Source organism: Leucoraja erinacea, chromosome 34 (genome assembly GCF_028641065.1).
Source record: "Leucoraja erinacea ecotype New England chromosome 34, Leri_hhj_1, whole genome shotgun sequence".
NCBI classification, from domain to species: Eukaryota; Metazoa; Chordata; class Chondrichthyes; order Rajiformes; family Rajidae; genus Leucoraja; species Leucoraja erinaceus.
In genome coordinates, this window is record NC_073410.1 from 15604541 (window position 1) to 15631820 (window position 27280).

At 46.2% G+C, this 27280-nt stretch overlaps 1 protein-coding gene across 14 annotated transcripts in view; it reads left to right on the top strand.

The window, feature by feature from the left end:
* The window catches only part of LOC129713049 (paired box protein Pax-2-like), a 205812-nt gene that overhangs the window by 138090 nt on the left and 40442 nt on the right, over nucleotides 1–27280 (top strand). For 6 of the 14 annotated variants that reach the window (XM_055661916.1, XM_055661929.1, XM_055661930.1 and 3 more), the window contains 2 exons: nucleotides 616–684; nucleotides 10636–10832. In XM_055661916.1, coding sequence (XP_055517891.1) covers nucleotides 616–684; nucleotides 10636–10832 — 266 coding nt within the window. The remainder of the gene's footprint in view (nucleotides 1–615; nucleotides 685–10635; nucleotides 10833–27280) is intronic. The other 8 variants (XM_055661921.1, XM_055661924.1, XM_055661925.1 and 5 more) reach the window with 3 other exon arrangements.

The window sequence follows — 27280 nt, forward strand, 5'->3', positions numbered from 1 at the left end:
GTTCCTCGACCTGCTGGTTCGGCAACGGAGAGACCTGTAGCGCCTCCCGGATGGTAGGAGGGTAAACAGTCCATGGTTGGGGTGAGAGCAGTCCTTGGCGATGCTGAGCGCCCTCCGCAGACAGCGCTTGCTTTGGACAGACTCAATGGAGGGGAGCGAGGAACCGGTGATGCATTGGGCAATTTTCACCACCCCCTGCAATGCCTTCCGGTCAGAGACAGAGCAGTTGCCATACCATACTGTGATGCAGTTGGTAAGGATGCTCTCGATGGAGCAGCGGTAGAAGTTCACCAGGATCTGAGGAGACGGATGGACCTTCTTCAGTCTCCTCAGGAAGAAGAGACGCTGGTGAGCCTTCTTGATCAGAGTTGAGGTATTGTGGGTCCAAGAGAGGTCATCTCTTTGGTGTTTTGCCAATAGTGAGACGATGCCGTGTGGAATAATCAAGGGAACATCGATGTTAGAGTGCAGCTCACTCGTGGTTGGGGGGGAGGAGAGGGGGGGGGGGGGGGGGGGGGGGAGGAGGAGAAGGGGGGGGTGGGGTGTGGATGACTACAGAGGTAGCTGTATCAAGGCTGTGGCCAAACCTGAATAGTGATACTCTTTTTATGCTAGGGATTCACAGTTGGTCAACAAGGCCAGGAATGTCGTGGAATCACACACCATGGAAACAGGCCCTTCAGCGTAAGTTATCCTTGCCGACCAAGATGCTTCATCTAAGCTAGTCCCACTTGCCCTGTGTTTGCTCCATAGCCCGCTAAACCTTTCCGATGTACGTACCTATCCAAGTATCTTTTAAATGCCATTATAGTACCTGCCTCAACCAACATCTCAGGCAGCTCGTTCCAGATACCCACCACCCTCTGTGTGAAAAAGTTGCCCCTCAGTTTCCTGTTAAATCTTGCCCCTTCTCACCTTATACCTGTCTTCTGGATCTTAATTTTCCTGTTGCTATGGTACCTGCCCCATCTACCGCCTCCGATAGCTTGTTCCATACACCCACCACCCTCTGAGTGAAAACGTTACCCCTCAGGTTTCTAATAAACCTTGCCCCTCTCACCTAAAACCTATGTCTCCTGGATCTTGATTCTCCTACCCTGGGCAAAAGGCTCTGTGCATTTACGCTATCTATTACCTTCATGATTTTATACACCTCTATAAGATCGTCCCTCAATTTACTGAGGCAGTGCTAACAGGGCAAGCAAGGATCCTATGAAGTAGCCCAGGAACAGCAGCTCCCAGTAACATCCTGAGCTACATTGTGAGCACAGCTGTATAAAGTCATGAGAGGAACAGATCATGTGGATGCACAGAGTCTCTTGTTCAAGAAGGAACTGCAGATGCTGGAAAATCGAAGGTAGACAAAAGTGCTGGAGAAACTCAACGGGTGAGGCAGCATCTATGGAGTGAAGGAAATAGGCAACGTTTCGAGCCGAAACCCTTCTTCAGACTGATGTAGGGTGGGGGAAGAAGAAAGGAAGAGTAGGAGCCAGAGGGCTGAGGGAGGGCTGAGAGGAGGAGACAGCAAGGGCTACCGGAAATTGGAGAAGTCAATGTTTATGCCGCTGGGGTGCAGACTGCCCAAGCGGAATATGAGATGCTGCTCCTACAATATCCGATGGTGCTCACTCTGGTCATGGAGGAGGCCCAGGACAGAGAGGTCGGATTTGGAATGGGTTGGGGAGTTGAAGTGCTGAGCCACCGGGAGATCAGGTTGGTTAGTGCGGACCGAGCGGAGGTGTTCTGAGAAACGATCGCCAAGCCTACGCTTGGTCTCACCGATGTAGATCAGCTTACATCCAGAACCTTTAGTTTAGTTCAGTTTAGAGATACAGCATGGAAACAGGCCCTTCGGCCCATCGAGTCCATGCCGACCAGCGATCCCCGCACACTAATTCTAACCTACACACAATAGGGACAATTTACAATTATACCAAGCGGATTAGCCTACAAACCTGCACGCCGTTGGAGTGTGGGAGGAAACCCATGCAGGTCATGGGGAGAATGTACAAACTCCATACAGACAAGGTCCCGTGGTCAGGATCGAACCTGGGTCTCTGGCGCTGTAAGGTAGTAACTCCCCCACTAGGCTACCATGCCACATAATAAAGGGGATCGCGAACCAAAGGACATAGGTTTAAAGTGAGGGGGGAAAGATTCATTAGGGATCTGAGCAATAACTTTTCACACAAAATGGGGTGGATGTATGGAATGAACAGCCAGAGGAGGTAGCTGAGGCAGGGACTATCACAATGTTCCAGAAACATGGAAGTACATGGTTTAGACAGATAAAGGCCAAACGCAGGCAGGTAGGACTCGAGTAAGAACAGACAAGTGGGCAAGTTGGGCTAAAGGACCTGAATCCACACTGTATGACTCAATAACAGCAGGCCTCAGAGAGAATTGGGTCAATTCTCCAGATTTTAGCCTGCGCGATAACAAGAATCTGATTCTGGACTCCATGATATCGATTCTTAGAGTTAACGTTCTTAGATTCCAGCCAGTGACCTGCTCCTAATAATCAATGAATCGATACATGGATGACCCCGGCTCATCAATTAGATCCCAGACAATAAATCACAGAAACGCAGGCAAACTGTTTAAAACATAGAAGGAAGTCATTAGCCCCATTGAATCACACCCCCGCTGTTATCTCAGAGTGTCCAGCTAATCCCATTCTCCTTACTTCTCCCATAGGAGTTATAAATTCTTGCCTTACAGACACTTGTCTAATGTCCCATTGAATGCATTGAGACTAGACTTTAGCGATACAGCGTGGAAGCCTCTAGTTTAAATTCCATTTGGAATATTTTTGGAGGACTAGGAAACCAAGAACCAAGAACCAGGCCCTTCGGCCCACCGGGTCCGTGCCGACCAGCGATCACCCCGTACACTGGCACTCTCCCACACACGAGGAACAATGTATAATTTATAGGAGCCAATTAACCTACAAACCTGTACGTCTTTGTGTGGGAGAAAATGGGAGCACCCGGAGAAAACCCACGGGGTCACGGGGGAGAAGGTACAAACTCCATTCAGGCAGCGCCCGTGGTCAGGATCGAACCCAGATCTCCGGCACTGTAAGGCAGCAACTCTACCGCTGCGCCACCGTGCTGTTCTTTGGAAAGAGTGGAGGTGGAGGCTTGGATAGGACTGGATAGAGTGGGTGTGGGAAGGATGTTTCCACTCGTGGGAGAGTCTAGGACCAGAGGCCTCAGAATTAAAGGACGTTTCTTTATCAAGGAGATGAGGTGGAATTTTTTTAGTCAGAGGGTGGTGAATCTGTGGAATTCTTTGCCACAGACGGCTGTGGAGGCCAAGTCAGTGGATATTTTTAAAGCAGCGATAGACAAATTCTTGATTAGTACAGGCGTCAGGGGTTATGGGGAGGAGGCAGGAGAATGGGGTTAGGAGGGAGAGATAGATCAGCCATGATTGAAGGGCGGAGTAACTTGATGGGCCGAATGGCCTAATTCTGCTCCTAGAACCTGTGACCTTATGACCTTTGTACGCATCAGTATTTGTTTTCACTGCACGGTACAATTCAAACCTCTTTTTTTTCTTTTAAAATCTTTTCATTGTTTTTTTTCCAAAAAAACCAAAAATAAAACGTTAAAAACAGAGCAAGAAGAATAATAATAAACATAACAATGATATTGATGCTTAGGGATCGGGATTACATTAATAACAGGAATAACCTAATATGAGACCAGTATGAATCCAAATACACAATTAATATAGACCTCATGTAGTTAAATCTTGTAAAAGGAAACTTATAAATTTAAAAAATACACAAAGATAAAAAGACAAAAAGAAAAAGTAAAAAGAAAAATACCCAAAAAAAACAAAACCCCCCTAAACTAAAGAAAAAAAAAAAAAAAAATTGCTAATAATAAAATACAAACAGAAATAACAATTCAAACCTCTTGATGCGTTCAGGTCTATGTCTCGGTTCAGGATATCTATTATCCTTTGCACAGCCCGCTGGACTTACTGGAGTACTCCAGCACTTTGTGCCTTTTGTTTGGTAAACCACCACTGGCAGTTCCTTGTGTCGACATTACCCCAGGCCCCTGATTAGTTTCCAGTCGATATATAATGTTTGTCGCTGATATCGGCGATGAATTCACCACGTGAAACCCTTGACTAATTTCTGGCCTGTAATCCAGCACGCAACCATCGGTTTGGTTAAAGAGTGTAACACCCCTATTGACCTTTCTGCCCTGGGCCTCCTCCACTCTCAATGTGAGGCATCACACATATTGGAGGAACAGCACCTCATATTTTGCTTACACCCCAGCGGTATGAATATTGATTTCTCTAACTTCAAGTAACCCTTGCCTCCCCTCTCTCTCCATCCTTCCCCCACCTACTAGTTCCAAAGTCGTCCTGCTGAATTTCACTGCCTGCATAACTTGTTACCACCTAGCACACCACCAACAATGGACCATTGTGAGTTTCATCTTCCCTTGATCATCGTTCTTCTTTGCATATCTTTCATTAATTTGTCCTATGCACCTTCTATGTCTCTCATTGTCCACTGCAGAAGCTGGCTTACACCAAAGATAGACACAAAATGCCGGGGTAACTCAGCGGGTCAGTCGGCATCTCTGGAGAGAAGGAATGAGTGACGTTTCGGGTTTGGACCCTACTTCAGAACCCTGCGTCCTCAGTCTGAAGAAGGGTCTCGGCCTATTCCTTTCCTCCAGACATGCTGCCTGACCCGCTGAGTTACTCCAGCTTTTTGTGTCCACCCTCTTTTTCTCTCTATTCCATTGATCGCGTTCCTCGGTAGATATCGCCCTAACCTTGGCCACAACAACAGTTTTATTTTAGTGAGACTCCAGCCGTGTGCAATCTCTGTTATTTAACCTGCACGCACAAAAAATAGATGCAGAAGTCAGGTTCAATACAAAATATAGTGGCTTGCTGTGAGGTGATGATATTTTCTTTCCTGGACCTGGGTATAAGCTCATCTACTGGCCCAGAGAACGAAAGGTCAAGCCTTAAAATGGAACAGCAATAACACCCTGAAACAGTACTATCAGTAAAACATGATTGATCAATTGAATTCCATAGCTGTGAAAAATGTGGGATTAAGTAGAGTATTATACGCACAATGAGTTGAAGCATGATGTTCATTTCAAGTTCATTTCTAGAGCCTTTGCCACAAGATCAGGCAATCAATAGGGCCTTGCATATCATATATCACCCGGTGCTGGAAAGAGAACATAATCTACAGCAAATTTAGAATGACAGATTTGTTGGTATCCGAAGTCCCAGACTAAACTGAGAGTGCCACAGCCTGCACTGACAGAGGTGGCTGACAGTTGGAAGAGATTTAAGAGACTGCTTGTGATAGAGGGAAGGAAAGACATTAAGCATTAGAATCAGATGCATCGGGGGGGGGGGGGGGGGGGGGGGGGGGGGGGGGGGGGGGGGGGGGGGGGGGGGGGGGGGGGGGAGAGATGTACGGTGCAAAATTAAACGCACCTCCGCATCCCTGTCTCTCTCGCCGAGCAAAACCTCGCCATAGGATCATTTAAAATTGAAAAATAGAATGCAAGGAGCTCTGACTGCAAAGTGCACCTACACTGTTCATCTAATAGGTGATGTTATATTAAACCACTGTGCAATCTTCACAGAGTTATGCACATTTATCAAGGGAACTGGGACAATTCAACAAGGATGTGTTTGTGGACCTCGGGCTTATTCATAAGGAATATAATAAAAAGGAACTACAGATTATGGTTTATACCAAAGATATATATACTGTATGTATGTGTATATGTGTATATATATGTGTATATATAAATATAAATATATTTACACACACACACACACGTATATATATATGTGTGTATGTGTGTGTGTGTAGGTATGTATGTGTATATATATATATATATATGTGTGTGTGTATGATTGTGTGTGTGTGTATATATATATATATATGTAAGTATGTGCCTGTGCGTGTGTCTGAATACATATATATGTACTTGTGTGTGTGTGTGTGTATATATATATATATATATATACAGGTGCACAACCTTTTATCCGAAATTCCGGAAACCGAAAATCCCGTGCTCCGAAAACCGGACATTTTTTCCAGGATGTCGTCTGCACACCAAAGCTCGCGTTTGGCGCCAAACTTGACCCGAAACGACCCACGGTCAACCCAGGTCTGTACTACTGTAGCGGCTGCCTCCTCCCCGGAGACCGGGGAGACCCTTAAATACATCTGTAAATCATTGCTTAAATGTTAGTCAGTTAGTTCGGAGGGCTTTTATGTGAATGAGGGGGGGGGGGGGGGGGGGGGGGGGTGAAGGGGGGAAAAACTTTAATTCTTAGTCCCCTACCTGGTCGGAGAGGCGGGGAGCGGGCAATGCCTTACCGGGTCGCCGTGCAGTAAGCTCCGGAGCGCTGTGTCCGCCGACTCCCAACATCGCGGAGCTGGGGCTGCAGGCGTCCTGGCGAACTCTACCCCTGGCTGCGTGGCGCTCCAAATCCATGCCCGCAGCCCAAGCTCCGCGATGTTGGGAGTCAGCAGCCACAGCGCTCCGGAGCTTACTGCACGGCGACCCAGTAAAGCATTGCCCGCTCCCCGCCTAATCTATGCTAAAAATCTTCCATTCCGAAACCTGAAATATTCGGAAATCCAAGAAGTGTCTGGTCCCAAGGCTTTCGGATAAAAGGTTGTGTACCTGTATAATATAGAAGTATATGTCAAGAGTCAAGAGTGTTTTATTGTCATGTGTCCCAGATAGGACAATGAAATTCTTACTTGCAGCAGCACAACAGAATATGTAAACATAATATATAACGGAAGAAAAAAGGTTCAGTGCGTATACATACACATGCACACATACTCAATAAATAAACAAATATAGTGCAATAATAATAATAGTCTTTGTAGTTCGGAGCTTATTTGGTGTCGTGTTTAATAGCCTGATGGTTGAAGGGAAGAAGCTGCTCCTGAACCTGGACGTTACAGTTTACAGGTTCCTGTACCTTCTTCCCGATGGCAGTGGTGAAATGAACGTGAGGCCAGGATGGTGTGGGTCTCTGATGATGTTGGCTGCCTTTTTGAGTCAGCGACTGCGATAGATCCTTTCGATGGTGGGGAGGTCAAAGACGGTGATGAACTGGGCAGTGGTCACAAGTTTTTGCCGTGTATATATGCATATATAGAAATGTATATATATATATACACACACACATATAAAACATATACATTCACATATATATGTATATATACACACACTGAAATTTCTTTATCCGTTTATTATATTGTTTACAGTGTACTATGTTGGCATATTGTGTCATGCTGCTGCAAGTGAGAATTTCATTGTTCTATCTGGGACACATGACAATACAACACTCTTGACTTGACTCTCTTCACACTAACTAAACTCTTGACTCTTGAGAGGGACACAACAGGCTGGCATAACTCAACTAATTTTCTCCAGAGATGCTGCCTGACCCGCTGAGTTACTCCAGCATGTTGTGCCTATCATATTCATAAGATCATAAGGCCATAAGTGTTAGGAGCAGAATTAGGCCATTCGGCCCATCAAGTCTACTCCACCATTCAATCATGGCTGATCTATCTTTCCCTCTTAACTCCTGGCCTCCTGTACCTAAGGAACAGTAGGAGTTGTCACACATTCTACATGATAGCCAGGGCTGTAATCAGCATTAACACTTCCAGTCTAGTGTTTGATCTCCATTTTACAAAATGTTAAAGATAGGCACAAAGTACTGGAGTAACTCAATGGGTCAGCCAGCATTTCTGGAGAACAAGGATGGGTGATGTTTCGAGTCGGGACTCTTCTTCAGATATTTAGTTGGTCCTGACCTGAAATGACACCCATCCTTGTTCTCCACGGAAAGAGCAGCTGCCTTATAGCACCAGGGACACAGGTTTGAACCTGACCACTGGTGCTGTATGTATGGAATTTGTACGTTCGTCCTGTGACCAGGTGGGTTTTCTCCAGGAGCTCAGGTTTCCTCCCACACTCCAAAGAAGCGCAGTTTTGTCGGTTAATTGGCTTTGGTGAAATTGTAAATTGTTCCTAGTGTGTGTGGGATAGTGTAAATGTGCGGGGATCACTGGTCAGTGTGGACTCTGTGGGCTGAAGGGCCTGTTTTCGCGCTGTGTCTCCAAAACTAAAAAAATAAAACGTCCACAGGACTTTATCAGACAAAATTCTCACACTCAGTCACATGGGAGGATAGTTATCAACACAAAACAAAGGATTTCTTAAAAGAGGGTGAAGGAACAGTGAGGTAGGGATGGAGGGTGGGGATTGTGGAGCCTAATGGGCCTGCGCACTTAAGCGATTCTTCAGGCTACTGCCGGCGACTGTCAAGTCGTAGCAGGTCACTGAAAACCGGCGACTGGAACGGCGATGGTCAGAATGAAACGCACACACACACACACATCGCTTCCTTCACCAGCCCGTTATGCAGGCGGGGGACAGGGCAAGCGGGGGGAGCGCTGTCTGAGTGAAATTCACACGGTGCAAAGCCAATGTGAAACAGACACACACCGCGATGAACAGGAAGGTTGGCGCTGTAATTAAGGCAATGTACGGGAAGGGTTACTTAAGTCCTTTAAAAGGGGGGGGGGAGGGGGGGGGGGGGGGGGGGGGGGGGGAGGAGGAGGGAGAGGGGGGGTAGAAGGTGGGAATAGAAGTGGAGACAACTTTTAAGAAGTCAGAGATACACGGCTGTGAATCTCGGCGGACATTAACATTACCGGTCGGTTATCCTTGGTTCTGAAAACTATTGTTTACAGTTTTTTTTCTCAATGAGCCAATGAAATTTACTGGTCAGCACCAGCTACAACCTACAAGAACCAACGAGAACCTACGACCTCCTGGAGACCCACTACCACTGCACGCACGGCACGAGAATACTCGCTATTCCTCATGGCGACTTCGTTTTGGTCGCCGCTAATTTTTCAACATGTTGAAGAGTTCGCGGCGACCATAATGAGGCCGCGACTAGTTCCCAGTATGCGGGAACTCCTCACGACCATGAAGGCGACTCCCCGGCAACCACCCGCGAACATGTGGTGACCGCATAGTCTCCTGTGGTCGCCTAAAAAGTTGCCTAAGTGGGACAGGCCCATAAGGTGCAGGACTGCAAGAAATGCCAAGAGGTAGAAAGAAGGATGATGAAAGTAGGGGAATGTAAACTCATTAGAAACTGCAGGAGCATTTACAATTAGGAAGCTCGTCATAAGGTCATAAGGTCATGTGATAGGAGCGGAATTTGGCCACTCGGCCCATCAAATCAATTCAATCTTGGCTGATTTATCTCTCCCTTCCAACCCCATTCTCCTGCCTTCTCCCCACACCCGCACTAATCGAAAAGGTTCAAGAGATTGATCCCTGGGATGGCCGGATAGTTATGTGAGGAAAGATTGAAAAGACTAGGTTTGGATTCACTGGAATTTAGAAGGATGAGGGGGTATCTTATAGAAACATATAAAATTATAAAAGGACTGGACAAGCTAGATGCAGGAAAAAAAATCCCAACGTTGGGTGAGTCCAGAACCAGGGGTCACAGTCTAAGAATAAAGGGGAAGCCATTTAAGACTGAGGTGAGAAAAAACTTTTTCACCCAGAGAGTTGTGAATTTGTGGAATTCCCTGCCACAGAAGGCAGTGGAGGCCAAATCACTGGATGGATTTAAGAGAGAGTTAGATGGGGGTTAGTGGAGTCAAGGGATATGGGGAGAAGGCAGGCATGGGTTATTGATTGGGGACGATTAGCATTATGATCGCAATGAATGGCGGTGCTGGCTTGAAGGGCCGAATGGCCTCCTTCTGTACCTATTTTCCATGTTTCTAGAAAATTAATATCACAGGAAAAATATTTATATTTGTGGTGGAACCTATATTTTGGAGCTGTGAATAATAAATAGCTGTTCAGAAATCCAACAAGGAAATTGAGGCGGATTTTCTTCCCCAGTGAATAGTGAGCTTGTGGAGATTGTGGACTACCTCATGGAGTTAATGTTCAAGGGATCTACAGAGACGGGATGTGTAGAAACTAAGAACTGCAGATGCTGGTTTCCAAAAAGGGACAAAAAGCGCAGGAGTAACTCAGCAGGCCAGGCAGCATCCCTGGAGAACAAGGATAGATGACATCTCAGGAAGACATTTCAGGATGGGAGAGTCTAGGACCAGAGGGCGCAGCTTCAGTGTTAAAGGATGTACTTTTAGGGAGAATACATTTCTTTAGTTAGAGGTCGATATATCTGTGGAATTCATTGCCATAGAAGGCAGTGGAGGCAAAGTCAATAGATGTTTGTCAAAAGGCAGTGATTGATAGATTCTTGATTAGAGCGGGTGTCAGGGGTTATGGGGAGAAGGCAGGAGAATGGGGTTGAGAAGGAAATGACTGAATGATGGAGTAGAATTGATGGGCCGAATGGCCTAATTCTCCTCCTAGAACAAGAACATGAACATAGGAACTTGACCCAAGGCCCACCTATCCACGGCCTACAGAGATGCTGCCTCCAGCACACTTTGCATTCATTTTTTGTTGATCTCCTCGCCCCAACGCCATTGAGAGAAGCAAAGAAACTACTCTTTATAATTCAGACAAAGTAAAACATAAAATGCAGTTTGTGTCCTCTTCCTCTTAGACACCCAGGATAATTCCGGTCCAAACGGGGACTCGCAGGGAACGGCGGAGAGCGTAAGGAAGCAGCTGCGGAGTGAAGCCTTCGCTCAGCAACAGCTGGAGGCCCTGGAACGAGTCTTCGAACGCCAGCACTACTCAGACGTCTTCAACTCGGGCGAACACATTAAATCAGAACAGGTGAGGCTTCCCATCGACAAGGAGGTCACAATCTCATCAGTGGTATTAAGGGGCAGAATTAAGCCATTCGGCCCATCGAGTCTACTTCACCATTCAATCATTAGAGAACTCGGGGACTTACGATGCGGCTATACTATTGACGTGCTTCATCTCAACAATGGTGCATCACCATAGCCTTAGTTCATAAGTGATAGGAGCAGAATTGGGCCCATCAAGTCTGCTCCGCCATTCACTCATGGCTGATCTATCTCTCTCCCCAAACCCCATTCTCCTGCCTTCTCAGCATAACCTCTGATGCCCATACTAATCAAGAATCTATCCATCTCTGTCCTAAATATATCCACTGGTCTCCACAGCCTTCTGTGGCAAGGGATTCCACAGATTCACCACCCTCTGACTGAAGAAATTGCTCCTCATCTCCTTCCTAAAAGAACGTCCTTTAATTCTGAGACTAGGGCCTCTGGTCCTACACTCTCCCACGAGTGGAAGCATCCTCTCCACGTCCACTCTATCCAAGCCTTTCACTATTCTGTATGTTTCAATGAGGACTCCCTCTCATCCTTCTAAACTCCAGTGAGTAGAGGCCCAAACACCCATCATGGGTTAACTTCTTCATTCCTGGGATCATTTCTGTAAACCTCCTCTGGGCCCTCTCCAGAGCCAGCACATCCTTCCTCAGTTATGGTGCCCAGAATTGGTCACAATATTCCAAATGTGGCCTAACCAGCGCCTTATAGCCTCAGCATTACATCCCTGTTTTTGTATACAAGCCCCCTCAAAATAAATGATGGCGTGCGTGGGTGTGCAGGAAGGAACTATATCTGCCTCCTCCACCAGCCCCGACAACATCTTTTAAGCACTCACTATCCTCTGTGTTAAAAGAATTGCCCCACACATCTCCTTTTCACACAGAGTGGTGAATCTGTGGAATTCTCTGCCGCAGAAGGTAGTTGAGTCCAGTTCATTGGCTATATTTAAGAGGGAGTTAGATGTGGCCCTTGTGGCTAAAGGGATCAGGGGGTATGGAGAGAAGGCAGGTAGAGGATACTGAGTTGGATGATCAGCCATGATCATATTGAATGGCGGTGCAGGCTCGAAGGGCCGAATGGCCTACTCCTGCACCTATTTTCTATGTTTTCAATGTCTATGTTTCTAAACTTGGCCCCTCTCACCTTAAATCTATGCCCTCTTGTCTTTGATATTTCCACCCTGAGATAACCGTTCGACAGCCCATCCATCCATCTCTGCCTCATAGTTTCATAAACTCTATCAGGTCTCTTCATCAACCTTTCATGTTTCAGAGAAAACAAGCCAACTTTGCCCAACATAGTCGGGTGTGTAGGAAGGAAGTGAAGATGCTGGTTTACACCAAAGATAGACTCAAAATGCTGGAGTAACTCAGCGGGACAGAAGCTTCGGGTCTGAAGAAGGGATTCAACCTGAAACGCCGCTCATTCCTTTTGTCCAGGGATGCTGCCGGTCCCGCTGAGTTACTCTAGCATTTTGTGCCTGTCTTTGATAGGGTAAATTGGCTTTGGTAAAATTTGTCCCTCGTGTGTGTGTAGGTTGGTGTAAGTGTGCGGGGATCGCTGGTCAGCGCGGACTTTGTGCCCCTGTTTCCGCGTTGTATCTCTAAACTAAACTATACTAGGCTAAACTCCGTAGACTTGCAATGGTACAGCAATGCACTTCAGAGGGAGTAGAATAGTTTTGTTTAGAGATACAGCATGGAAGCAGGCCATTCGGCCCACCAGGTCCATGCCACCCGTTCACGCTAGTTCTATGTTATCCCACTTTCTCATCCACTCCCTACCCTAAACTTTTTCACTGCACATTGCATAAACTAAACTAAAGTATACACAACTGAACTAAACTACACATTAGGGTGGATTTACAGAGGGCCTATAAACCTACAAAACCAGAGCACCCCACGCAGTCACAGGCAGAACGTGCAAACTCCACAGGGGCAGCAGCAGAGGTCAGGATCGAACCGGAGTCTCAGGCTCAACTCTTCCAGCTGCATCACTGTGCCGTTCTAATCACGCCGCTCGAGGTGCCATCTTTTCGGTGAGATGCTAAATTGAAGTTCTCAGCTGATTATTTTCGAGTGGAGAGGTGATGGTAGCATTTATATGAACTGTCTGACTCCTCCAGGAACCAACTGTTGTGTTCACATTCCACTTGTGCTATCTTGCACATAGGAACATAGAAACATAGAAAATAGGTGCAGGAGTAGAGGCCATTCGGCCCTTCGTGCCTGCACCGCCATTCAATATGATCATGGCTGATCATCCAACTCAGTATCCTGTACCTGCCTTCCCTCCATACCCCCTGATCCCTTTAGCCACAAGGGCCACATCTAACTCCCTCTTAAATATAGCCAATGAACTGTGGCCTCAACTACATTCTGTGGCAGAGAATTCCACAGATTCACCACTCTCTGTGTGAAAAATGTTTTTCTCCTCTCAGTCCTAAAAGATTTCCCCCTTATCCTTAAACTGTGACCCCTTGTTCCGGACTTCCCCAACATCGGGAACAATGACATTAATTATCTGAACGATTTTTTTTATTTGTTGCGCTGGAATGAAATGAGGAAGGAGTAGTTGAATGTTTCGATACAAAACGGAGATCATTGTGCATTGGGCGGCCACGATGGCACAGCGGAGCGTTGCTGCCTTACAGCGCTTGCAGCGGCACAGACCCAGGTTCGATACCGACTATGGGTGCTGTCTGTATGGAGTCTGTACGTTCTCCCCAAGACTGCGTGAGTTTTCTCCAAGATCCTCCCACACTCCAAACACGTTAATTTGCCTGGTGTATGTGTACAAAACGAGTGTGTGTAGTGTGGGGATCACTGGTCTGTGCAGACCCGACGGGCCGAAGGGCCTGTTTCCGCGCTTATTCTCTCTAAAGTAAAATTACTCAATGCACCTCATAACCCATGAGCTGGTATCTGAAAATGAAGTCGGAAGCGGGGTCTTGACCCAAAACGTTATCTAGCCAAATGTTACTTCTCCAAAGATGCTGCCTGGCCCGCTGAGTTACTCCAGCAATATGTGGCTTCTCTATCACAATGACCAGTTGGACTTGCATTGTAGAAAGGAGGAACAGCAGATACTGGTTGATGAAAAAAAAGACACAAAGTGCTGGATTAACTCAGCAGGGATGAGAATTTAGTTTAGTTTAGTTTGGTTTAATGTCACGTGTACTGAGGTACAGTGAAAAGTTTTGTTGCGTGCTAACCAGTCAACAGAAAGACAATGCATGATTACAATCGAGTTATTTGCAGGGGACAGATACAGGATACAGGGAATAACGGGTCTTAATTTTTAATTTAATTGACAATGACAATTAAATTAAAAATTGAATCTGAATAACGTGAAGAATGTTTTAGTGCAAGATAAGGCCAGTAAAATCCAATCAAAGAAAGTCTGAGTGTCTACGATGAGGTAGATAGTAGTTCAGGACTGCTTTCTAGTTGTGGTAGGATGGTTCAGTTGCCTGATAACAGCTGGGAAGAAACTGCCCCTGAATCTGGAGGTGTGCGTTTTCACACTTCTGTACCTTTTGCCTGGTGGGAGAGGGAAGAAGAGGGAGTGGCCATGAATAGATGACATTTCGGGAAGGGTCCCAACCCGAAACGTCACCTATCCATGTTCTCCAGAGATACTGTTTGACCCGTTACTCCAGCGCCTTGACACTTCCATTGTGTTTAAGAAGGAACTGCAGATGCTGGAAAATCGAAGGTACACAAAAATGCTGGAGAAACTCAGCGGGTGCAGCAGCATCTATGGAGCGAAGGAAATAGGCAACGTTTCGGCCCGAAACCCTTCCGGGTTTCGGCCCGAAACGTTGCCTATTTCCTTCTGGGTTTCGGCCCGAAACATTGCCTATCTCTTTCGCTCCATAGATGCTGCTGCACCCGCTGAGTTTTTCCAGCATTTTTGTCTACCTGAGACTTTCACTGTAACATACCAACCATGTCACTGATGCCCAAAGATAAGAGCCTGCTGCACTACCTTGCCTCATCCAAATCCCCAAAATAGCAGATAAAACCACGTGCATCAGCAACTGCTGTTAGGTAGATCAATTGTCTGAGCCCCTTAATGTGTTGCAGTTGTCAATGCCATCCTAATGATTTGTTTTTTTCAACGTTTAAAACATTTACACCATTCAATATTCTGCGACCAATTAAGATTTGTTGGTACACAAAAATGCTGGAGAAACTCAGCGGGTGCAACAGCATCTATGGAGCAAAGGAAATAGGCAACGCTTCGGGCCGAAACCCTTCTTCGGACATTGCCTATTTCTTTCGCTCCATAGATGCTGCTGCACCTGCTGAGTTTCTCCAGCATTTTTGTCTACCTTCGATTTTCCAGCATCTGCAGTTCCTTCTTAAACTCTCAAGATTTGTTGGTATCTGCAGCTGAGGGGTAACTCTTTTTACACAAAGCGTGGTGGGTGTATGGAACGAGCTGCCGGAGGAGGTAGTGGAAGCAGGTACTATCGAAACCTTTAGACAGCTACATGGACAGGGTTGGTTTAGAGGGATATGGGCCAAACGCAGACTAGTGGGACTAGTGTAGACGGGACATGTTGGTCGGTTTGGGCAAATTGGGCCGAAGGGCCTGTTTCTACGCTGTATGACTCAATGACTATCTATTAGCCTATAAATATTATTCTGTAATCTATGTATATTCCATCAAATGAAAAATCATGTATTTTCATATTGAATGGCGGTGCAGGCTCAAAGGGCCGAATGAACCTACTCCTGCACCTAGTTTCTATGTTTCTATGTTTCTATGAGAGTTGTGAATCTGTGGAATTCTCTGCCACAGAAGGCGGTGTAGGCCAATTCACTGGATGTTTTCAAGAGAGAAAAGATGAAATCAAGGGAAATGGGGAGAATACATTAGCGTTATGTACGCAAATCATGCTATCTTGTAATACTCAGCCGGCCTGTACCTAACAAAAACCATCAAGAAGCCACGCAATGTGTCATCTCCTCTGCGACACGTTGATCAGAATGTCAATGGACAATTCCTCTGTGGTCTGTTCAAACATAGCTGTTAAACTGTTCACATAAAGATAGACACCAAAAGCTGGAGTAACTCAGCAGGACAGGCAGCATCTCTGGAGAGAAGCAAAATGGCTGACGTTTCGAGTCAAGACCCTTCTTCCGACTGGTTAGGGATAAGGGAAACGAGAGAAATAGACGGTGATGCGGAGAGTTAAAGAACAATGAATGAAAGATATGCAAAAAAGTAACGATGATAAAGGAAACAGGCCATTGTTAGCTGTTTGTTGGGTGAAAATGAGAAGCTGGTGCAACTTGGGAGGGGGAGGGATAGAGAGAGAGGGAATGCAGGGGCTACATAAACAGGTTAGCAACTGATTTGAAAAACACACCATAGACAATAGACAATAGACAATAGGTACAGGAGTAGGCCATTCGGCCCTTCGAGCCAGCACCGCCATTCAATGTGATCATGGCTGATCATCCCCAATCAGTACCCCGTTCCTGATTTCTCCCCATATCCCCTGACTCCGCTATTTTAACTCCTATCTAGCTCTCTCTTGAAAGCATCCAGAGAACCTGCCTCCACCGTCCTCTGAGGCAGAGAATTCCACAGACTCACCACTCTCTGTGAGAAAAAGTGTTTCCTCGTCTCCATTTTAAATGGCTTACTCCTTATTCTTAAACTGGGGCCCCTGGTTCTGGACTCCCCCAACATCAGGAACATGTTTCCTGCCTCTAGCGTGTCCAAGCCCTTAACAATCTTATATGTTTCATGGAAGGTTTAACCATTTTTTGGAACCTGTCCTCACAGTAAAACCATTTTAATGCTGGTAGGATTCAGGTGAATCTGCAAAATAACTTCTAATATATAAAAAAATCATGAATTAATTGTTTAATTGCATTTCGAACATAAAACTCCAATAACACACTAGGAACTGCACCCAAAGGATTTAAAGTGAATGAATTTATAGTAAGGGTGTGTTTAGTCAATTTTCAGTGAGATAATTTATAGTTAGTTTGAGTTGGCGAGATGGGGAGAGAATTGAAATGAGAATGTATTCCCAATGAGACTTTGCTATATTTTAACTGATGGCGCTTCTAATGAGAAAAATGTTTATTGAGGCAATTTGTGTTAGTTTACAGTGAAGGAGCAATGAAGTTTATGGTAACAATTCACAGAGAATTGAGAGTATTAATGAGGGAGTTAATGCATTAAGATATACTTTAGGACGTTCCTTTAGGAAGGAGATGAGGAGACATTTCATAGAAACATAGAAACATAGAAAATAGGTGCAGGAGTAGGCCATTCGGCCCTTCGAGCCTGCACCGCCATTCAATATGATCGTGGCTGATCATCCAACTCAGTATCCTGTACCTGCCTTCTCTCCATACCCCCTGATCACATTAGCCACAAGGGCCACATATAACTCCCTCTTAAATATAGCCAATGGACTGTGGCCTCAACTACCTTCTGTGGCCGAGAATTCCACAGATTCACCACTCTACGTGTGAAAAATGTTTTTCTCATCTCGGTCCTACAAGATTTCCCCCTTATCCTTAAACTGTGACATCCTTGTTCTGGACTTCCCCAACAGCAGGAATAATCTTCCTGCATCTAGCCTGTCCAACCCCTTAAGAATTTCTGTAGTCGATCTGTGGAATTCTGCCATAGAAGGCTGTGGAGGCCAAGTCAGTGGATGCTTTTAAGGTTGAGACAGATAGATTCTTGATTGAATCTGGGTGTCCGGGGTTATGGGGAGAAGGCTGGAGAAACAGCAGATTTCAGAAACAGCTTCTTCCCCACAGCCATCAGGCTACAGAACTCAACTCAAACAAAACTCTGAACATTAATAGCCCATTATCTGTGTATTTGCACTTTATCTGTTTTATTTATTCATGTGTGTTTATATTTATATAATGGTATATGGACACACTGATCTGTTCTGTATTCATGCCTAGTATATTGTGTTGTGCTGAAGCAAAGCAAGATTTTTATTGTCCTATCTGGGACACATGACAATACACTCACTTGAATCTTGAATCTTGAGAAAGGGGTCAGGAGGGAGAGATAGAACAGCCATGATTGAATGGCAGAGTAGACTTGATGGGCCGAATGGCCCAATTCTACTCCTAACACTTATGACCTTATGACCTCATAAAAAGTACTTGTAATGAGAAAAGTTCATGATGATGGCATGATTTTATAAGTTGCCCCAGTAGATATTCTACACTAACGACACTTCAAAGGAATTTATTTGGCTGGAAAGCATTTTGTGACTTTCGTGGGGATTTATATAATGAAAGACATTTCATATTTTTTTCTTTATCTGACCAACTTCTATCTCTTTTCCCTTTATCTCACTATCTATCTAACCTTCTTTCATTTTATTTTTCTATTGATTTTCTCTCTGGAAAGTTTAGTGAGCAGCTGAAAGGATTTATAATCATAGCTATTTGCACGCTAGATACAAAAGAATTAGCAATGCGCTTGCAGTGGGGTTTGCAGTCAGAGTTTTTGTAGCGGGTGGCTTTAATAGATTTTCGGTAATCATTTTTAGGAAATCGACATCACTAATACTTTTTGGGAGGCACGGTGGCGCAGCGGTAGAGTTGCTGCCTTACACCTGCTGTCTGTACGGAGTTTGTACGTTCTCTCTGTGACCTGCGTGGGTTTTCTCCGGGTGCTCCAGTTTCCTCCCACATTCCAAAGACGTGCAGGTTTGTAGGTTCATTGGCTTCGGTAAAGACTGTAAATTGTCCCTTCTGTGTCGGATAGTGCTAATGTACGGGGATCGCTGGTCGGCGCCGACTCTGTGGGCCAAAGGTTTAGTGTAGAAATACAGTCTGGAAACAGGCCCTTCGGCCCGCCAAATCCATGCCAACCCACAGCAATCCCTGTACACTTGCACTATCCTACACACAAGGGACCATTTGCAATCTTTTCTTACCGAAGCCAATTAACCTACAAACCTGCACGTCTTTGGAGTGTGGGAGGAAACCGGAGCGCCCGGAGAAAACCAACACAGGTCACGGGGAGAAGGCACAAACTCCGTACAGACAGCACCCCTAGTCAGAATCGAACCCGGGTCTCTGGCGCTGTGAGGCAGCAACTCTGCCACCGCGCCCTTCTCTCCAAAAATACAGTGAGAAGTTTGATGGTGTCAAAGTTGTACTGAAAATGAAAGATTTTACAATGAGAGTTAATAAATAGGAAGATTATAACGTAAGGAACACAAGCAGGAGTTGTCCCCCTGAGCTGGCACTTCCATTTCATCGTATCATGTTTGATCCTATGCATTAAGACAACATTCCTGCCTGCCTGATGCCCCCAATATCCCTCGACTCCATTGCGAGCCAAAAATTTGAAGTTCTGCGTCTCGAAAGCACTGATTAACTGCGCATTCGAAGCCCTCCAGAGTGGAGGATTCTAAACCTTTACAACTCAATGCATAAAACATCCCGTATGTAGGCGATTATGTGGAGAGGTGGGGCTGAGAGACACACATTGCTGAGAGCATTTACAGTAACACAGATATCTTGCAGCAAGAACATGTTCGAAAATTTACATTGAGAACATTTGTTGAAAACCTTCACAATGTGAGCTTTTATCTTTGTTTTAAGATATCTGAAATGAGATTTTTATGAACTTTTTCCTCCATTCAAATCTGCTCCCTTGCTCAACGAGTCAATAATTCAATAGTCAATGATACTCTGCTGTCACATGTAGCTATAGGGTTGCCAACTGTTCCGTATTAGCCGGGTCATCCCGTATATTGGGCTCAATTGGTTTGTCCCATAAGGGACCACCCTTTTCCCGTTTTTGACTCCGGTCGAGGGGACTGTCGGGTCGGAGCGCCTCGTCCGGCCCCGCCTCACCCATCCCGACGTAGTGCATCCCATGGAGTGCAGCAGCAGCTCCTCGCCTGTGGCCCCGTCGGTCGGCAGCCCGGCGAGCTGTCCGACATTCGGACCTTCGCTTACCACCGACACCACCGCCATCCCTTCTCATGGCCGATCACCTGTTCATGAGTTAGATGGGGTGCCGGGCCAAAACTCCTCAGCTGGCCCGCCGGCTGGGCTTTGTGTGCAGTCCAGCACCCGTCCCAACTCATCATTCACCCAGCCACGGCCGAGTCGGTCAACGAATTGCCATCGGGAAGTTGCCCCTTATTTTGACCATTTGTCCCTTATTTGGGAGTGAGGAAGTTGGCGACACTATGTACCTAGGTATAGTGAAATGCTTTGTTTTGGATACAAATAATGCTGCAGGCCTCACCTAGGCAGTACACATGAATTGTCACGTCTAGGCTCCAACAGAGTTACAAACGTTCACCGAACAGTCCTATCTACTGCCTGCCACAGCAGCCCCCCCCCCCCCCCCCCCTTCAGCCGAATCCCCTCCTGTTCACAGTGCCCGCACCCCCCAGCTAGTTCCCCCATATGTCTCGTCAGCTCCTATCGCTGGGTAGCTTTTGGAGGCCCTTCTCTCTCTCCGGCGCCCCCCCTGCCCCACTCTCACCGACAGGCCTCTCCATTCACCGATGGCCCTCCCTGTTCTCCGACGGTCCCTACACTCTCCAACGTTCTCCAACGGCCCTCCTCGATCTCCAAGGGCCCTCCTCACTCAGTAACGGCTCTCCTCATCTCTTGCCATCTCCAGTAGCATCTACTCTTCCCCGGGCTCAATGTTGACAAGTCTTTCTCCAGATTCCACCATCTGCACCACCCTCATAACAACTCTAACCAACATCCTTCCATCCTTCATCTCTTGGACAACTATTCATTTAAGTTGCTTCTAAATGAACCAAATTTCAGATAACCCTTCAGCTCTCAGCTTCCCCAGTGCTCTTGTCGTTCACAGGCTCTCTTGGTTTAGGTTTAGGTTTAATGTTGTCACATCTACTGAGGTACAGTGACAAACTTTATTTTGTACACTATTCAATCAAATCAGACAATACTCTGCTCGTGCAATCAAGCCAAACTCAAGATTAATAGCTAGAGCAAAGGGAAAGATATAGAATGCAGAATATCCTTGTACCAGATGCAGAGAGACATTCTAATGTCCACATTGAGGTGGAGATAGACACTAGACAATAGACAATAGGTGCAGGAGTAGGCCATTTTGCCCTTCGAGCCAGCACCGCCATTCAATGTGATCATGGCTGATCATCCACAATCAGTACCTCGTTCCTGCCTTCTCCCCATATCCCTTGACACCACTATCTTTAAGAGCTCTATCTAACTCCCTCTTGAAAGCATCCAGAGAATTGGCCTCCACCGCCCTCTGAGGCAGAGAATTCCACAGACTCACACCTCTCTGGGTGAAAAGGTTTTTCCTCATCTCCGTTCTAGATGGCTCACCCCTTATTCTTAAACTGTGGCCCCTGGTTCTGCAGGACAGCAGGACAGGCAGCATCTCTGGAAAGAAGGAACGGGTGATGTTTGGGGTCAAGACCTTTCTTCAGGATCCACCCAGGATCACTAAGCCACATTGTATTAAAAAAAAATACCCCTTGAGGACCAGACATTGTGACCATGATGTCTCTCCTGCCATTTATCACTAGAATCCCCCCACCCTAACCTCCCACAAGGCTACACCCTCGCACCTAATAGACGGCGAGAATATTAATTAATTAATTAATTTTGAAAGCGTTTTTAATGAGTTTTAATTGGGGTTTATTGTGATAGAATTTATAGGAAGAGAGTTCGTATTGATTGAGTTTATATTGAGTTTCTAATGATCACATTTATAATGAGCATATAGATTGATTGAGTTTGGAATGAAGCTTTATAGAGGGAGATTATATGGTGTGAGCATTTGCGAATGGATTGGGACAGAAAGGTAATAGCGAGTGGATTTACTGTGGGACTTTATCAGAAAGGATTTTATAGTGAGAGAGTTTAGAGAAGTATGGCAGAGATTTTTGAGTGTTGATAGTGATTGAATTATAGTGAGTTTATAATGAGAACATTTACAATGAGAAATCTATAGTATATGGCCTTACAATGGGAAATGTTGCCAAATGGTGGAATGTGTAATGAGAATTATCTTGCCCCTCAGCTTTGCCTGAGTACAGTTTCAATTGCAGCCTTAGATGCAGACCCTTAAGGGGGCTGTCCCACTGCAGCGACCTAATCCGTGAGTTCTGGCGAGTTTGCCCTCGATCTATACTCGCAGCATGGTTGACACGAGGTCCTAGGAGGTCTTGGTAACTCTTCTTCATGCTCGAAAGTGGTCGCCGCGTACTCAAGCATGAAGACTTATGTAAGAATGCTGTTCATCGATTACAGCTCAGGATTCAACACCATTATACCATCAAAACTGATCACCAAACTCGGTAACCTGGGCATCGACCCCTCCCTCTGCAACTGGATACTGGACTTTCTAACCAACAGACCCCAGTCTGTGAGGTTAGACAAGCACACCTCTTCAACCCTCACCCTGAACACCGGCGTTCCACAGGGCTGTGTGCTGAGCCCCCTCCTCTACTCCCTCCTCACCTATGACTGCACACCTGTACATGGTACTAACACCATCATCAAGTATGCAGATGATACAACGGTGATTGGCCTCATCAGCAACAACGATGAGCTGGCCTACAGGGAGGAGGTCCAGCACTTAGCAGCATGGTGCGCTGACAACAACCTGGCCCTTTACTCCAAGAAGACCAAGGAGCTCATTGTAGACTTCAGGAAGTCCAGAGGCGGCACGCACACCCCCATCCACATTAACGGGACGGAGGTGGAACGTGTTTCTAGCTTCAGGTTCCTGGGAGTCAACATCTCCGATGACCTCTCTTGGACCCACAATACCTCTACTCTGATCAAGAAGGCTCATCAGCGTCTCTTCTTCCTGAGGAGACTGAAGAAGGTCCATCTGTCTCCTCAGATCCTGGTGAACTTCTACCGCTGCACCATCAAGAGCATCCTTACCAACTGCATCACAGTATGGTATGGCAACTGCTCTGTCTCCGACCGGAAGGCATTGCAGAGGGTGGTGAAAATTGCCCAACGCATCACCGGTTCCTCGCTCCCCTCCATTGAGTCTGTCCAAAGCAAGCGCTGTCTGCGGAGGGCGCTCAGCATCGCCAAGGACTGCTCTCACCCCAACCACGGACTGTTTACCCTCCTACCATCCGGGAGGCGCTACAGGTCTCTCCGTTGCCGAACCAGCAGGTCGAGGAACAGCTTCTTTCCGGCGGCTGTCACTCTACTCAACAACGTACCTCGGTGACTGCCAATCACCACCCCCCCCCGGACACTTATTATTATTTATTCAAATCGGTTGCTATGTCGCTCTTCCAGGGAGATGCTAAATGCATTTCGTTGTCCCTGTACTGTACACTGACAATGACAATTAAAATTGAATCTGAATCTGAATCTGAGGCCTCAGCTAGATCGCGGCGTATTTTTCAACAACGTTGAAAAATGCCCGCGAGTAAAAAAAGGTTGCCATGGAAAAAATCGCTACTTTTTTTACTCGTAGGTTTAGTCGTAGTAGGTCGGCATGTTAGTCGTAGGCAATCGAGGGTAGTCGAAGGTAGTTGTAGATAGTCTTCAACATAGTCGAAGGGAGGTCGAAGGAGATCGAAGGAGATCGTCTTCACTCTCCACTATTCGCTGTCCAATTTTCCCAAAGTTAGTCGTAGCTAATCTTCAACATAGTCGAAGGAGGTCTTCAACATGTCATTTTTTTTTAAACCTTCTAAACTCGCCAATTAGGTCGCCCAAGTGGGACAGCCCCTTTAGCCAGGGATGTAGTGCAGCATGGTGGCGCAGCAGTAGAGTTGCTGCCTTACGGCGCCAGAGAGCCAGGTTCGATCCTGACGATGGGTGCTGTCTGTGCAGAGTTTGCACGTTCTCCCTGTGACTGCGTGGGTTTTCCCCGGGAGCTCGGTTTCCTCCCACACTCCAAAGACATATAGGTTTGCAAGTTCATTGGCTTTGGTAAAATTGCAAATTGTTCCTCGTGTGTAAGGTGGCGCTAGTATACAGGGTGGTCGCTGGTCAGCGTGGACGGTGGGCTGAAGGGTCTGTTTCCACGCTGTATCTCCAAAGTCTAAAGGCTGAACATTATCTGTGCAACTGTCTTGGGTTTGGTATTGCAAATTCTATCCAGTCAAAGCCAGATCTACAAGAATGCAGATTTCCAAACCGTGTTATTATGCATGATATATAATCAAATTACAACATTTAACAAATGAAGGCTGTGATATAGATCTGCAATAATGCTCTGGAAAAGCTGAGATCCATAACTGATATCACACAGTCGAGACTCCCCACCATTGACTCCATCTACACCTCACTCTGCCTTGGAAAAACAGCCAATGTAATTATAGATTTGTCCCAGCCCTGGTTATTCCATCTTCTTATCCCTTTGGGCAAAAGGGATAGCAGTTTAAAAGCGTGAACTGCCAGACTCAGGAACAGCCTGTTCCCCTCTGTTGTCAGGTTCATCCATCAGCTAGAGTACTGTACCATTCACCTCTACCCCATTGTGGACATTAGACTTTGTCTCTGGAACTGATGAGCTACAATGTGCTATATTTATGTACAGTATTATCTGATCGGATTGGAAGGCATGAAAACAAAGCTTTTCACTGTACCTCTGTACATGTGACAATAATACACTGAAAATGTATCCTAAACATTTGACATAATGAAGTAATGCTCAGTGTATATAATGGCCATATTTACATAGACAGGGGGGAGAGAGAGAGTGACAGAGAGAGACAGGGGGGGGGGAGAGGGAGGGGGAGGTAGAGGGAGAGGTAGGGAGGGAGAGAGTAAGGGGAGAGATAGATAGATAGATAGATAGATAGATAGATAGATAGATAGATAGATAGATAGATAGATAGATAGATAGATAGATAGATAGATAGATAGAAGAGAGAGAGAGGGGGGAGGGGGAGAGAGAGAGAGAGACAGAGAGTGAAAGGGGAGAGATAGATAGACAGAGAGATAGAGAGAGAGAGAGAGAGAGAGAGAGAGAGAGAGAGAGAGAGAGGGAGAGCCAGAGAGCGAGAGGTCAGATCTGCATCCAGAATGAATTGTATTTTTCAATCCAAGGAATTGCAAGTGCCGTTCACCAGAGAATCTGTCAGGTTTGCATCTTGCCGAGCTGCTTTGGTGTCTTGATAATACACAATGCCTTTGAAGTGAGGCGCTACACAGGGGCTGTTTATCTTAATGGAAAATAAATTACAGTAGAATGTCACAATGAATCTGGAGCATCATAAATGAAGTCTAGGGTTGTATACAACTTTTTATGGCTGCTGCCTTATTACAATGGATAACCTTTATTTACTTTCATTAGACTATTAAACAACAAGAGACTATTAATTTTTCGTCTGAAACTCCATCCAAGCCCATAAAGCAAACTAGTTGCTTAATTGAGTTCATTTTAATTTCCCTCCAATCGGTGTGAATTACTGGAGAGATAAATCAGGGGGACAGGCCTTACCCCCAGTAGAAAGCCTAATTTGCGGCTAATTAGAAAACTGATTCCCAGGGAAAGATCAATAGCACGACGGATTGGAAATGACTTGCAATCTCCGAGATGGTGACTGAAAGAACGGGCGGGAGAGGGGGAGAGAGAGAGGGAGAGGGAGAGGAAGAGAGAGAGAGAGGGTCCGCGCAGGGAAGAGAAGAGTTGGCCGCAGAACAGCGTTTTAATTTGATATAATATCAATCAGGACTCAAGGCATGTCGGGCCTTTTGTTGTTTTTCACATCTCTGCTCCGGGAGCTTTGAGATGGAGATGGAGCTGTCTGTTGGGGAAGCCGCTTGATATAGTGGGACATGTTTTAAAATTCAATGAAGTCTCTGCCTTGCACTCCTGGTAGGCCTCTATATTCAGGCCCCTGCTCCAGCGCTGGGGAATTGCTATTGTGCATTTGAATGCTATTAGAAAGGGAGCAACCCCCCACAGCTGGGCGACAGTTGTCCCAGGCAGACAAAAAAGCTGGAGAAACTCAGCGGGTGCAGCAGCATCTATGGAGCGAAGGAAATAGGCAACGTTTCGGGCCGAAACCGAAGGGTTTCGGCCCGAAACGTTGCCTATTTCCTTCGCTCCATAGATGCTGCTGCACCCGCTGAGTTTCTCCAGCTTTTTTGTGTAACCTTCGATTCTCCAGCATCTGCAGTTCCCTCTTAAACACAGTTGTCTCAGGCAATTGGGAGCTAGCAGCTGTTGAATGAGACAAGGCAAGGTCAGGTGAGGCCTTATAATGACATGGACACTGAGGGTAACGCCATACTTGTGGGTCATTGTGAATCGCACAGCGGTAGAGTCGCTGCCTCACAGCGCCAGTTCGATCCTGACATTCTCCCCGTGCGCGACCTGCATGGTTTTTCTCTGGGATCTCCGCTTTCCTCTCACACTCCAAAGACGTGCGTCGTCCCTCATGTGTGGGATAGTCCCAGTGTACGGGGTGATCGCTGGTCGGCGCAGAATCGATGGGCCGAAGGGCCTGTATCTCTAAACTAAACTGAACTGAACTAATCCACCGATGCTCATATCCATCCCCCCCCCCCCTCCATCTCAATGTTACTAATCCGTTTCCATTTGTTTTCATTTTCCTGCCTTCGTTGTTTTATTTTCCTTCACCCCCTCTTGTTCATCAGCTCATTGTTCATGCATCATTCACACACACATAGAGCGTAGAACAAAGGAAAGCACAGCACAGGCACTTTGGCCCACTGTGTCGGAGCCGAACTGAGCTCATTTGATGACACATGGTCCAAATCCCTCCATTCCCTGCACATCCACGTGCCTCTCTAAAAGCCTCTTAAATGCCACTGTTGTATCAGCCTCCACCACCACCCCCAGCAGCGCGATCCGGGCACTCATAAGGTTCATGTGACAGGAGCAGAATAAGACCATTCGGCCCATCAAGTCTACTCCGCCATTCAATCATGGCTGATCTATCTTTCCCTCTCAACCCTGCCTTCTCCCCATAACCATTGAGACCCATACTAATGAAGAATCTGCAAGTCTCCAACTTAAAATATATCCATTGACTTGGACTCCACAGCCATGTGTGGCAATGAATTCCACAGATTCACCACCCTCTGACAAAAGGAATGTACTTACCACCGTCTGTGTTAATAGACTTGCCCAGCACACCTCCTTTAAACATTGTCCCTCTCTCCTTAAATCTATGTCCTCTAGTCTTTGGTATTTGGGATGAAAGTTCAGACTGTAGACAGTCCGAACTTTCATCCCAAATATCAAAGACTATGCCTCATGATTTTATATATTTATAGAGAGTTGTGAATTTATGGCCCAGTGTCACCCAACGGTAGAAGTGACAGGGAAAGACCTCCATGTCTCAGTCAGGCCTTGATATCAGCGCTTACAGAACACTTCTCTCTAATCACAATGTACAACCACAGATCAAGAGACACAAATGGCCTTTTCCCTGCA